Below are 14,875 nucleotides of genomic sequence, written 5' to 3' on the forward strand. Positions count from 1 at the left end.
AGACACCGAGATTGGTGATGAAAGGTACGCAAAATTTGACCCTTGCTTCAAAATGTTTTTGTGGCGCAGTTACGCATGACCTCTTGGCAGTAGAAAATAACATTGATTTTGAATTACGTTCCTGGGATCAACAGTGTTTCCAGAGAACAAAAGCGTCGTATTTGAGTCATGGTACCAGTACAGTTGCAGTTCGATTGGATCTCGTTTTAATGAGAAACGCTTTTGAAAAATTGGTTTCTGTTTACATCTATGTTTGACTTTAGAGAGATTAAGGTCGTTTAAATCTGTATGAACATTTCAGAACCAAACTACAGGATTCGAGCGTGAGTCGAAAAATTCACTGAAGAAAAGAGGATAATGTTAGTGCCTCACTCCACACGCTCCCGGCGACGCGCTGACATCTCTCTCTCTCTCTTTTTTTTTTGACTCGCGTTACGGACTACGCCGAGAAGGAGGGACTACTCATAACCTATAACAGCGCATACCGTGACTAGTGGCTCGGTCACCTGATTCAGTTGTTTACTTCTCCCATCTAAACAAGGCAGCGATAATGTGATTTTTTGCTCGAAATTCTAGCCTAGATCTTCCAGGCTATCAGCCGTGTTTGCGCTTGATGGGGGCAGGGAAATCAGCGAGAGGAAATGTCCAAGATCCAGAGCAAGTTTTCAAAGCAGGAATTGACAGAATAGCAGACGTTGTACAAAAGCTCTGCTCCAATGCGTTTTAGTTTGTCTATAATTAACAAAAATTCTTTAAAACCATCCGCGCCGTCAGATACAGTATTTTCTAGACTCCGCGATGATTTCTTCTTTGTGGCCTCTTGAACTTCCAATATTCTCTCCATGGTGGATTCACCTATCGGTTGAAATCCAGTTTCTTTGGAATTGTCCATGTACTATTAATGATCGTACACATGGCTACTGTTCACGACAAATTCCACACAGCTGGCAAGTATAATGGTGCAACTGCCGCACGCTACGTCGTGATAGTAGTATGGCCTCATTGGGAACTCTGAGAGGAGTGCTTCAGCCGACGCTAATCCATACGGATTGTGTGCCATGGGATTTTTTCAATGGGCTCTTCGGGCCCCCCACTCTTCGCCTGTGCTCAGTGCCTTCTTTGTTTGTCTATCGGATAGGTTTTCAAATGGTTGATATTTGTTCTATAAGTGCATTGGTGAGAATCTACAAGCATAAATATTCAGGATTTTAAAGAGATCTTTCTGATGGGCGACGAGAAGGGGCTTGAAGGCCAACATCGAAAGCTGCCTTACACTTCTGCTCATGTTCTACGACCGCTTGGAATAACGCTTTGCCATCTCTTAGAACCATGACATCGCACGACATCTGACATAGAACGTACAACTATGATATTTGATACGTTTTGTTCACCTTTTTCGTCATGAGAATCATTTGCTATATTTTAGCCGTTTCAAACATTTAGAGTATCAATCAGTATGCTCTAAAAGTTCTGCCTTATCATCTTTTCTTTTTAAAATCGTTAAAATTTAAGATTTATGAAGCTACTTAGATAGAGCGGTCGGAGTTTGCTCAAGAGACTAATTTGCATAATCTGCTGTCACGCTAGCAAGTTTGAACGGCACTAAGGCGAAGGAAATTATTAAGTGCAAGATGCTTTTACATATCAATGCTTTCGAACATCTCATTTAAAGAAATAAATCAGAAACGGTCCGATCTGGACTTGAGAAATATCACCTTAGAAAGGAAGAATACTTTTGACCAATTTCAGATAGCTGTATAACGGGTGTTATCAATAAATTATGGCGAACCTCTGAATAAACATCGAAATGCTTTCCAAACCCCTTAGATATCACGCACATGCATGCAGTGTGTTACGAGGAGCGAGCTTATCAACTTTTTAAATTTTCGATGTCGCAAGAGGTCAAAAATGGCCCTTCGCAGCTTTGAATATTGAGAGCTCTCGAATTTTTGTTTAAACGTATTTCCAGAACCAATATGGTTTTATTTACTTACTATCAAAGATAGTTAAATGGGCAAAGTTTGAGGCAAAACCCTTTTTCCGATGCAAAATGCCCTGCACCGCTCTTACGGAGATCGCCACCTAATGACTTATTACTTGGTTGTAAATGATCTCCTACTGACCGAGATGAGTCAGAAATCTAGATAGCTAGTGATAACATCGGTGACATTTATTCAGATAACGCCATTGCTATGCTTATGGCCCATCACAAACATCTATGTTAAACAGTACAGTCAATAATAAAATCCGTATACCAGAAGAAGAAGGTTATAAAAACTAAAGTAAATTCACAAAAATTCAAAGCATCTAGGAGGCAACAGGAGGCTTTCCACAGATTGCTCTAAGAGGTCCTTTTTGAAGGTCTCGGTGGAGAGCAGAGGGTAAACTAAGATATTCTTAGAACATATACATTTAACACTAAATCAGTTTCATTCTCTGACCTCGGCCGATTCAGAAGTTTATAGGTTACAGATCTTAGAGGTCCTAAATAAGAACGATATTGAAGCCAATCAACCTAAAGCATAAAGCTGAATCATTAAGCGACTTAAAAGATACTTATAAAATCTTGAAATAATGCAAACAGCCTCTATACGTGTGTTAGAACAATATCAACTACATGTGACATTTACTGATCTGCGATTCGATCCGTGCAGCAGTTCTCTTAACTTCCTAAAGTGGTACTTGGTACAATCGTAAAGCGAAGAGTGACAGTAGTTCAGTTTGGATAACAGAAAGGCGTGCGCCACAAGTTTAGAGGACTTCTTCATACATATATTGCACATGCGTTACTGAATGCTTTGTTTTGTTGAACCCATGAACTCTCAGAAGTTATTAACATGAATCTTCACCCTATAATATCCATATATTAATCAGCAAAGAGGTAATGAGAATATGCAAACTTATCAAGTAGAAGCTGCTATCTAGATCTAGCACCAAGTTCTCATAACTAATTTACAAGGAAATGTGTAGCAGCTGGAGAGGAGACTTAAGACTTAACAATCAGATTTTGGGAGTGAAAGGCTTAAAGGCTTTAAATTTAGATTTTGCAAAAATTATTACCCAAAAAAAACAAAACAAAAAAACAGCAGGGCGGGAAAGGCCGCCTCCGTACTCCCCTAATCAATTTATGAAGTATGCTCATCAACCAATCTGTAAAACGATGGCAAGGGTCGTCTCTGGCTGCGTTTAGTGGTTTTTCACACCTCTGCTGCAGTAGAAGAGCTTAGAGCTTCATTCAAATGTTTCTCCTGAACTATCAGTGATTCGAGCTCTGTAGGCATGTGGCATCTAATTCATTATCGTCTTCGATCAAATTATAAAGCTGGCTCCTCCTGGATTTTATTTCAGCTCAGAGAGCTCACTTGGCCATAGTTTCGCAGGTTGGTCACAAAATGTAAAGACTTACTAGAGCCAATCCGTCATGCAATTTGTCACAGTCATGTCGAGAAGTTAACTCTTTCATTATTGATATTTTACTTTTAAGGCTGCAGTGCGGAATTAACTCGATTGCGAACTAATCTCAACCTGAAGAAACAAAGTGTCATCCACAATGAATGGAAATTAGTACTTTTAATTTGTAGCCAAAACCATCTGTTTCAGTTTTGGTGTAGAATGGATCATTGTTTATTCTCTCTTTTTCCTCCTTCTTTGCCTGTTTCAGAATTTCTCTGAAACACTGAACCTTTATCAAAGTCAACTTGAGAATCTAGCTTAGTAATTCTTTTTTGCCTCTAAGGCTAGAGCACGGAATCAATTAGATGGCGACCTAATCTCGACCTGTAGAAACAAAGTGTCATCCACAATGTAGTGCTGCGATTTAAGTTCCTCATGAGATATGAAACACTTAAAACCTATTCCTATGTTTTCTTCTGTTGTAGGCCTAGTAAAGCTCGGGATATTCTGTCCTATGAGCTCCGCAGTTTTGTCATCTCTTTTGCCTGGCTTATCCTGTTGATCAATCAATGTGAACTTCACTTCCTTATTGAAATGCCAAGGTAATATTGCGTCATATTCACCTTTCATTATAATAATGAACACCGACAGGTGAATATTCTTTGCATCTCCAATTCCATTAAGGCAAATGAGGACTTTTAATTTGTACCCAAAACCATCTGTTTCAGTTTTGGTGTACAACGGATCACTGTGTATCTTCTCTTTACCCTCGTTCTTTGCCTTTTTCAAAATTTCACTGAAACCGTCGATCCTCCAAAGAAACACGTTTGACAGCTGTAGCAGTCCCATGGCATTTTTCAAAGCAGCCATTGTCTCATTAACAAAGCCACTGCGTTGTTGAACTTATCCTCTATCTTCTTCAATTTGTTCTTTGCTTCATTCAATTCTTCTTCTGTCTTATTTAGCTTAACACAAGCGAAATCAAGATGGACTCTTGTGGCTGATTCGAGATGAGACTCCACCTTCTGGCGTTGGACCTACACGAAAAGTTAACCCCTTTCAAGACAGTTTTATACGTCGTTTACATAAACAGACACAGAGCTCTTGTTTAATAACGATATTAGAACTTGTGGACTTCAAAAACTCAAATGTATGGCGATGAAGTGTTATGACGACTTATTAGAACAACAGCGCTGTTGCTAATTGTCCTTCAGGACTTGTTCTTCGGATGTTCAAAATCGCGCACGGCCAAGTGCCGAGTCCAGTCAAAATTTTCTAGTGGAGCAACTTTAATTCAAGAATAGTATCCTTGGGAATAAGGAAGCCTTTAAGGTTTGGAAACAAAAAATTGGCGTGGGAAGGGGATTGTGAGGTGGTTACTTTTCACGACTGCTTTCTTTGGACTTTTTTTACATATTCAGGTTAAGGCTCAAGCGTTTCAGAAACTGAAAAATATTTCATTTTAGCAGAACCTTTGCTTTCAAAACCGAGCGCACGGAACACCATTTAAGACACCTGCTGAGCGCTTGTTCTTGTTTTTTTATCCGCGAGCGTGCAAGAAGTGGATACTGTGATCGGTTTTCGGTTCAAGATTTCCTGCTTCCAAAGACACCTTTAAACGTCTTACACTAATTAGAAACTCTAGGAATTTCTTCTCTAACAAGGAATAAGCATTTTTATTAACCATGCTTCGAACTGAAAAACTCACCTTGATGGCAAGAAAACAAAGATGCATTTTGTGAATTCACTTTGCTAGCATTTGATTTTTGTTGTTGGATTTTTACAATTAGTGACATGAATTGATGAAGGCTCTAGTATGATGTTTTCACCTTTTCCTTACAACCCATCGGTGTATATGGACAGGAAATCCACGTTAGCCGACACTGGTCTTCAATGTGAGTTGAAACCTGAACCATGTCAAAGAAAGGAATAAACATGTTAGCAAAAGGGATAGCAATCCTCTCTTCTACCGTAGATGTGTGAATTGCTTTTGGAAAATAAAGTGTGATAGTATCCGTTCCTTTCATATGATGTCGCTTATGCACCACCTGAAAAAAAGACTGCAAAGTAAATGATAAATTAATTTTTTTGTTCTGCTGAAAAAAAAAATTGGAAAAAGAAATAAAAAAATTCCCTTTAACGCTCTGGTAACCTTTCTCTCTTTTACAAAAATTGTGTGCATAAAGATGCAATTAAAGGTCTCATCATTTCTCTGGGAATCGTACGACCACAGTGGTTTGGACAAGTTAGTGGGAACAGGGGGCACCTTGTGACATGATCCTACAGAAATAAATATTGAAAACACTTTTGGAATTTAATTTTTACCTCTTGTCAGATCCCCTGCTTTTTTTACAATCCTGTCGGGACTCATGCTTGTGAGGTTCATTTTTTTTCTTTTTTTCTTAGTTACATAGTTTATTTCTTACTCGGCCTAAAGGCTCGTGCGGTCGGTACATGTTGACTTGAAGCTCTTCTTCGAGGATAATCCAATTTATCAAAAAAGTGAAAACGTGAATTCTATGACTATCACAGTACCCACCTCCATTTGACACTCTGGGTGGGGTTCAAAACAGTGAATGCATTGAAGGATTCTCCATAGACACTCATTATTTTCGTGTTGTTTTAGATGTCTCCTTTGGACTATTTTGCCACAGTTTTTGTTGGTACACGCCAGTTGGTGAAAAGGACAAGATTTAAGTGGGCCTGTTCAACAAAAAAAAGCATAACAGAGAGTTTCATTTAAAACTTATTGACTTACAGAAATCTACTCTCCCCTGGTTAGTAGTACTAACCTCAGTGTCTCCCTGTCTACTTTTCACCATGTCGGAGCTAGAGTTATATTTTGAGAAGGGGAGTTAGCTTTATTACAAAACGTTTAGGCTGATTAACATTCCAATAAATGTGTGTCAGTTTTTTACCTCCTTGCTCCTCAGCTCCCCATTCCATCCACAGCCATCACTTGGACATCTGATTTTAAGAGAAAGGATTTTCCTCTCTGTTGCTTTGTCAGGGAAAATGTCCTAAGAAATAATCGCAGTAACATTATTCCTACGTCTCCAAGATCCAGATAGGTCAATTTCTAAGGTGACAATTGACTAAGGCATGAGTGTTTTTACTTAGGAGAGCCTTTACTAGGAATTATTTGAAGAATAGTATTGTTTTAAGTAAAATACATTTGGAAAATAAATAAGGCATATTTTCAAGAACAAAAAACAAACAAATAGACTAAAGAAAAGAAAACATTGTTCAAAATATTTAATCAAAAATAAAACTTGGGTTTCAGAAAGAATCTACCAAGTCAGACTATTGAGAATGGTCAAGACTTTATGAGCAATAAGAACAATGCTGAATAATTGTTTCCGTTTTTTAACCCTATAACTTCCAGAAGTGATTTACATGTAACCTCTCCCTACACAATCCAACAAACAGGTAATGAGATTACTCAAACTTATTAGTTAGAGGTTGTTGTCATGATATAACACGGAATTCTTGTAACTCAATTGCAAGAGAATGTGTGACAGCTAGATGGGAGAATTATCAATCAGATCATGGGAATTAAGGGGTTAACTGCACCCAGTAAGCAAATCATTCTTAAATTTTCAGAAGTTAAAAAGTTTACTTACCCGGTTTGGGTCCAGATTTTGCCTGTCTACCAGGCAGGTTAAAGACTCTTCTTTATTTTGCTGTCTGTGAGAAGATCAAATTGTTAAGTAAGTAAGTAAGTAAGCGAGCAAGCGAGTAAGGAAGTACCTTAAAATGACAGAATTCAAATGAATTTTTGAATATTTTAACGGTTAAGGGATCTTCAATCGATGTACAAATATTGCAGGTGTTGGAAATATTCTCATATACCATCTCAACCAACACTTTTATTTAATTCAATACAGTCGACAATACAAACAACATTGACAAAAACAGTTGTTAAATCAACTTTCACAGCAACATGCAGAATCTACAACATCGAAAAAAGATATTTAGGGGGATAAACACGGAAACGAAGGTACTCGATCATCTGTTTTGTGTCTTAAGAAAAATATTTAGCACTTAGCTATAAACATTGTGCCAAACCGTTGTTAGGAATTTTTCCGAGAGAACATACTTCATCGAACAACACAATTTACAAGGTACATAATATACGTCTATATGTTCATGTAATTTAGTGGCCGAGTAATGAAGTCTCGTGTGAAGGATGAGGCAAACTGAAACTTTAACTAGCGAGATCGCATCACTTAAAGCACAAACTAGAGAATATGAAGAAAAAATTCAAACTTAATTACGCTTACAGTACATAATTGAACTACAGATTTCCGCTTTCGATTCTAAGATAATTTACTTTTGGGACAAGTAAGAATGAAACCCGTTCATTACCTTTGATAATTAGGAAAATGTATCTTGTTTCGTTCTTGGGGAAGTTGAGCGCATATTTTAAACTAATCGAATGCAATGTTAGAGATTGAAAAATTGCATCACCAAGTAAATTTCTGTAGTGGTCATTATCGTTGCAATTGATGTTTAAGATCATGCAACCGACCACCATTCTCTAATTAGTTGAACTTCGACTCTGCTAGTGATTTAATGCGGTTGAAACACAATACTCAAAGCTGCTTATGGTAAACTCTCACCTTCCAGTGTGCTCGTCAAGACATTCTTTGCAATATCTGTGGCCACATCTCGTACGAACTGGTTCCTTTAGCGGTAAATGACATATGGGACACTGAAAATCTTCTTCAACTTCTTCCACAAAGTCCGCTTCATAACCCGAAGGAGGGCGGTGATCATTTGATGTGGATTCCGCCATTTTGAAATCCACCCCAGACTCGAAGTCAAATGATGAAAGAAACGTAAATATTTGACCCTTGCTTTGAAATGTGATTGTAACGCAGTAACTCAAGACTTCTTCAAAGTGAAAGTGGATAATAACGCTGCTTTTGTATCACGACATATTGCTCTCGCTCTCCCGTCTGCATTTTCACTTGTATTGGCTTTGATCGATTGAAAATTTTTTATCTATTGCAACACTCTTTTCTGTAGAGAGAAATTATGACTTAGCTGGCGCATAGAAATCTCTTTTTATGGGGTTGTCATCGATTTATTTTATGACCGAATTAATTTTTTTTATTCATGGCGTAAGTTATTAAGACCATACATTAGCGGGATACGTTTCTGGATTAACAAAGATCAAAAGAGTCGTCTTTGATCGTTTTTTTGACTTATGTCAGTACAATTGTGGTTCGATTGGATCTCGTTCATAAATCGTCAAGAAGTGTGATCGCGTTACACACCAGAAGTAATCATTTCGCGACAAGCTTGTGCCGTTAACAAGAGAAATGAGCAAATTTGGACTCCTCTGCTATCTGTAGTTTGATTTCTTTCAAGGGAGACTTCCGTTTTTGGCGGTCTCCGGCGATTTAAGTAGAAAAGTGCTTTCCTTCCCTCAAACTCAGAAATGTGAAATTTTGAATTTCCGAGCCTAACACTCTTCAGTGGTCATTTTCCAGCCCTCTTCCCAAGAATAGTAAGTAAAAAAGTGCTATAAAAAAATTTAAAAATTATGTTGGACATATGCTATCAAGATTTCACGACTTTCATACGAATATGATTGCATGTCGACTTTATACACAAGATTTTTAGTCTGAACTCTTGATTACTGAAGATTGATATTATGTCTAATAGAACGGTTCAAATTAACAATCATCATTCATTTACCACCCTTTCAAGGGTTGTTGTAAAAATTCAAGTTTACCTTGCAGAAAAACCTGGAGAATATTGTAAGACCAAAACTATGCTGATGCAACGGCTGGGAAAAAGTTCTATAATCGTAGAATAGGTTTTTCATCGTGGTAAATAACACTTTAAAAAGAGAAGTAGAATTTTTTGTCTCACGATGTGCTCATTGCATATGAAGATCGCGACGTTTTGATTCCGCTGTCCACAATTCTCACATCAGTGAGGCTGGCAGACCTATGCACGAGACTAGAATCAAAGAGGAATATCGAACTCGCGAAGACCCCACCTCCGCTGTTTCAGAGAACGCCCACAACACTGGACGCCGCCGTATATTGATTGTGAACCCCATTTCTACACACGCAGGCTGGAAGAGGTAAAAAGCCGATGTAAAAGTTGACTAGTAGCAGATCCCAGGGGTGTCAAGTAAGATTGGTATTTAGGCGATTCATAGAGTAAACTAAAAAAAAAAAACAAACTACAGTTCGGTAATGGGGCAATGAAATCCTGGTAGAACAAGATTAATAACAAGTGAAACTCGGAGATTCTATCCGTGTAACTGTGTTCTTAACGTACTGCAGCATCCTTTCGAAACTGATGCTTGGATAACCACAACGCAGAGAGGTCCGTTGTTCTTGTTGGGATGACAGAAAGGCACTGCTTGTTTAGAAGGCCTCTTCGAACATATGTTGCACACGCGTAGAGAATGGTTTATTAATCATGTTTTTTTTTTACTTTTTACTTCGGAAAAATCTAATCTGAAACAATTCTACAAATGAACCTTGACACACGATCGTTGGAAAACCAGCTTGGTAACCCTGTCTGCTTTTTAAACTGAGCCTCGCCGGGAACCACACCGTAACTTGGCACCCGTGGTGCTGAGACAATCTACAAAGCTGGTTTTCTACGTTCGTGTGTCAAGGTTTATGAGTACGCGGACTGTTAGAAACCTCTAAACTGGAAATTTTTTGAAGCAAACTGCGGTTTAGCGTCGGTTTTACGGGGAAGGTGAGTGACTGAAGTTCCGTAACTCACAGTGCCGTTCAAGAACTCGAGTTCATTACGATATCTTTTACATGTATGGGCTCATATTAACCCTTCAACTCCCGTGAGTGACCAAGACAGAATTTCTCCTTAATATGTCTATGCAATATCATGTAGACAAGTGATGAGATTTTAGAAAAATATCAATTACGGGATGACTAATTGATCCGATACTAAATTCTCCAAACTAATATAATGAGCATTGTATGGCAGACAGTAAGGAGAAATACTAATGAGATCTTGGGAGTAAGAGGGTTAAGGAGGAAGATTTCAATCCAGACAAGGATTTAAACTCACTGGGCTGTACAGCAAAGCAAGAATTGAGAGCATGATTCGAATCTATCATGGATTCATGTTATCTACGGTTAGTCCTTCTTTATTTGGATTCATTGCAGATGGAAAAACAATTGGCTTTATGATGCTACCAACTAGGTAACAGCATTGATAGAGGGTCACAATTGGGTGATGGCTTTTATGGCTGACGGTTAAGATTTTGGCCAATTTACGGCTAAGGGTTAACATCTTTCCATTGTTTCCACCAGGCAGATTTTTTACGGTTTAATTTTTTACGAGTAACGGTTAAAATTTGTCAGTTTTTTGGCCGTTTTACGGCTAACGGTTAACCCCATGGAGAACCTCTTGATAAACTAAAAAATTAAGTCAAACGTTCATGGATAATTGTAAGCGATTTGTCAGAGTCCACTCTTAATGCAATTTTTCAAAAGCTAATCGAGAATGAAGCCCTTTAATTTTCTCAACCCTCAAGAGTGGAGTTCGTATTAGATGGTTGACTAGTCTCAACCTGAAGAAACAGTGCGTCATCCACAATGTGGCGTCGCGAATGAAGTTTCAAATGAAATATGAAACGATGAAAACCTCTCGCCGCGTTTTCTTTTGTTTCGGGCCTTGCAAAGTTGGGAATCTCTCTCCCGACGATCTCTCTGGTCACGTTTTCCCGTGTTGATCAATTAACGTGATCTTCGTTTTCTTAGTGAAGGCCAGCGTAAACTGCGTCATATTCGCCTTTCATTACAGCAATGAACACCGAGAGGTGAGTGTTTTTGCCATCTCCATGCCCATTAGGGTAAACGTATACTTTTAACTTGTAGCCAAAACTTTCTGTTTCAATATTTTTGGAGAATAGATTACTGTCTATTGTCTCTTTTCCTCCGTTTTTGGCTTCTTTTAAAATCTCATTGAAACTGTCAATCCGCCAAAGAAACACTTTGTTATGTTTTACGCTCGAAAACTTTTGCAGTTCTGTGGCATTTTTCAACTCAAGTCTTGTCTCATTTAACAAAGCTTCTGTGTTATTTGAATTATCTTCTGTCTTCTTCAACTTATCTTTTGTGCTATTCAGCTCATCTTCTGTTTTATTTAACTTGTCTTCCGTGTTGTTTAATTTAAGAGAGGATGTCAGCATCCATCAAACAAATTTGAAATATTGTGGCGAGTCGCCCAAAATTCGTTTTCTCTCCTACTTTCATATTTTGTAGCCAAATATGTTCTAATAATTGTGGTGTAGTGTTTTTGTAAAAGTTTATTTTAGTTTTCGAGAAATGGCTTTTTTCGTTCGACCACTCAAATATGCAAATTTTCACCGTGAATATTACCCGAGTTGTGTGACCTCATGTAATGAATGTACTAGACCTACGGTATTTCTGTTAACATAATCCTTTGTTTTATCATCTAAACTTAGTCCCCTGTCGTTATTGAAGCTGGCAAAGAAACATTTATTTTTTGGTGAATATTTTTGTCCGACATACTTTTCCTATATCGAAAAGTAGCATCAAAACAAAGACAGTTTTAACGATGACCGATATGAAACAATCTACTGAGCTTCAAGCTTTTATAAGACAAAAGGTTGGTTATAAAGTTACTGTAAAAATTTCCTTGTGTATTTGTGTTATTCTATCTTGAGACGAACTCAAAGTCCGGCAAAATTTACTTAATAGCGACTATGAAATATACATGGTGCGCCTACTTGTCGCCACCGTTAATTGGCATAAATCACTACAATTTGTAAAAAAGTCTAACATAACACTCTTACCTTGTTTATTTATGATTTTATTAGCCGTTTCGATTATTATATAACGCCTGGGTATTACTTTTTGACAGGAGTTCAGGTTTTGCGTTGCGTTTTCCCCTCCCTCATTTATATCATAAGTTAGTCACGCAATGATTGATATCGACACAAGAGAATATTTACCGTTTATAAAGATTTTTGTTTACGTTGAATTTAAAATATTAAAAGATGTGCTTTCTTCACTAATTGTTGTTCAGCGGCAGCGAAACAGTTAAAAGCGGGTTGTTGCTTCAACGCTTCTGAAATTTTTAGTATTCAGACAGGCGAGCAAAGCGTGATGCTCTGGGAATAAAAACTTTTAGGAGCTTTTTACATGATATCCTAATGAGTTTTGTACAAGAACGAGTTCAAACCGGTTGCCACATAATAATCAGTGTAAAATTTATTCGAAATGAGTCATTTCTGAGTGAGTTTATTGGGGTTTTTATTACAGAACGAAACACTCATTCTGGACGACCTTTTCTGCCTGTACAATGTAAACGCTGCACGGCTCTCATATTTGTATGAATCCTCTGTAGGAGCGAGTGAAGCATTGAAAAAGACAGAAAAGGACATAAACACTTGTTTTTACTGGCTAATTGTTGCCACTCCCACACTTCCGCACCTTTTATAATTTTATAGCGGTCGTTTTTGAAATTCCAGGCGCGCACCCCCGTCCTCTTATGTAAAGGGTCTCCCGGGGGTGCTAATACGTGCAGCACACTTGACATTTAGCAAGGACAAATTCTGAAGTGATTTTGGCTAAGAGAAACATGTTTTGTCAGCGTCTTGTTGCTAGTGCGGAAGGGCCCTTTACCACCGTGTCCATAATTACACGTTCCCCCAGACGGCGGAAAGCCAACAAAGTGTTCAGACATTAGTTCAGAAAACTCCGCCTCTGTTTGAATTTTTGGTATCCTATTGACCAATTCCCAATCGAAACTTAACTCTGACGTCACGCGTAATTTTGCTGACGGTGGTAAGTAGCCTACTTACCGAAGCCAGATTGTACGAATTTTCCAGACATCTTGAGTACTATCTGTGATACACGCTTGCCAATTCCCCTATCAGCCTTTGGAATCGACTTAACCCTACCTTTACCATGCCGGACGTTTCTTTTGGCACCCTACATCTGCTACTGGAACCACGATTTCACCTAACACCGAGATTTGATCTGTGAGTGGGACAATTTATAAAATCATCGATATCTTTTGGCGTCTCGAAGATGCCCAGCGGATTTGGACCCCCCTTGATTTGGATCCCCCGGTCCAAATCCGCTAGCGGATATGGACCCTCCTCCTCAGATTTGGACCCCCCAACAAAACTGAATGAAAACATCATCCTTAACGTTCTAGTAAAAATGGATGATACTTTATGTTTCAATGCGTACTAAAGTATGTTTTTATTTCAAAACATGCGTATCGTTAATGCATAAGAACTGGCATCCCATCGGATGTTTCTTTTGACCAAGGGAAAACGGACAAGAATTTAGTTTAATGTCTGGAGAGAGGTCGTTTTGAACCTTTTCCGCGATAGTCGAACACCTCTAGATTCAATATGAGACAAACTTGTGACACAAATTTATTTTGTCATTGTTCAATGCCCGAGTGTTGGGAAGACATGGTTTAGTGCGAGTTGTGCGAGGAAAGGTTGCACATGAGCTGCGAGGGATTTAAGACTGCCCCGGAGGACGAGTGGCTCTGCATTGTCTGCAGATTGCCCGACTCTAGACGTCTTCGTAATTGTTAAGGTGTTATTTCGGATCCATCAACAGTTAATAATCGTTAAAATTAGAAAATAAGATTGAGTTCGATGTAATAGTCTCCACTTTTGTTAAGACGTTGACATTAATGCTGATTTGCATCTGAAAATAAGCTGAGAGTTCCAATAGTTCAGAATAGAAACATTTTTATTTATCATAGGCTTTACGAACGACTTGTAATACGAGTAGTTTCTTCGTTCTTGTTCAAAAACTGTTCAATGCTATTATTTTAGAAAATGAGACTGAGTTATTTCTGTGACTGGACGCAATAGTCTCCACTATTGTTATGACGTTTCGTACCAATGTTGATTCGCATCAGAAGAAGCAAAGATTTATTGTAACAGTTTCAATAGTTCGAATGCAGTAGTTTGTTCACATCTAATTCTTGCGTATACTGTACGACTCGCTATAATGAATGCGGTAGAATTGGAATAAAATGGCTGTTCTTGTTTTTTTTTACCTTTATTGAGGAAATGTTGTGTTGTGATTGAAAAGAACATCGACAAAAAAGCTTGTAAATATAATAAGTTACCTAATATGATACAAAGGGTGCTTAAAAAGGAAAATTTGGTGGGGGGGGGGGTCCAAATCTGCGAAGGGGGGTCCATATCCGCTAGCGGATTTGGAATCACGCAAGGGAACACAAGGGAACGGCTTGGTCTTCTCGATAACTAAACCCACAAGTTCCACCAGCGAACGATTTGATGAGATGATGAGATGAGACGCTTATAAAACAGATCAGTTGGCTGAACCAGTATGTAGCTTGTCAATCAAATTGACTACTGTAACCATACTTGTCTTTGACTTCAGCCGGCAAAGGAATCATTGATGGATCTGGAAATTCTAGTTTTCTGAATGCAGTCATTCCTGAAAGGTTTTTCTAGATG

The 14,875-nt window shown here is 38.3% G+C and overlaps 1 protein-coding gene across 1 annotated transcript; it reads right to left on the bottom strand.

Moving 5' to 3' along the window:
* Window positions 1-480: 480 nt before the first annotated feature.
* Window positions 481-8,206, bottom strand: LOC113669617 (TNF receptor-associated factor 4). Its single transcript, XM_089212116.1, has 4 exons — window positions 8,016-8,206; window positions 7,017-7,080; window positions 6,312-6,413; window positions 481-4,266 (listed from the first exon to the last, which is right to left on the bottom strand). Exons 1-4 carry the CDS (start codon window positions 8,189-8,191, stop codon window positions 3,751-3,753), a joined length of 858 nt encoding a protein of 285 aa, XP_089068242.1. The 5' UTR covers window positions 8,192-8,206; the 3' UTR covers window positions 481-3,750.
* Between the last annotated feature and the right edge of the window lie 6,669 nt (window positions 8,207-14,875).

Source organism: Pocillopora damicornis, chromosome 7 (genome assembly GCF_964200805.1).
Source record: "Pocillopora damicornis chromosome 7, jaPocDami1.2, whole genome shotgun sequence".
NCBI classification, from domain to species: domain Eukaryota; kingdom Metazoa; phylum Cnidaria; class Anthozoa; order Scleractinia; family Pocilloporidae; genus Pocillopora; species Pocillopora damicornis.

Excerpts from the sequence above, each read along its gene's own strand:
- LOC113669617 (XM_089212116.1), bottom strand. The coding sequence starts at position 8,191 with ATGGCGGAATCCACATCAAATGATCACCGCCCTCCTTCGGGTTATGAA. Across the intron at positions 6,414-7,016 it reads AAAATCTGGACCCAAACCGG|GACATTTTCCCTGACAAAGC; the intron begins GTAAGTAAACTT and ends ATTATTTCTTAG. Across the intron at positions 4,267-6,311 it reads GGGAGCTGAGGAGCAAGGAG|ACAATGGCTGCTTTGAAAAA; the intron begins GTAAAAAACTGA and ends TTTGTTAATGAG.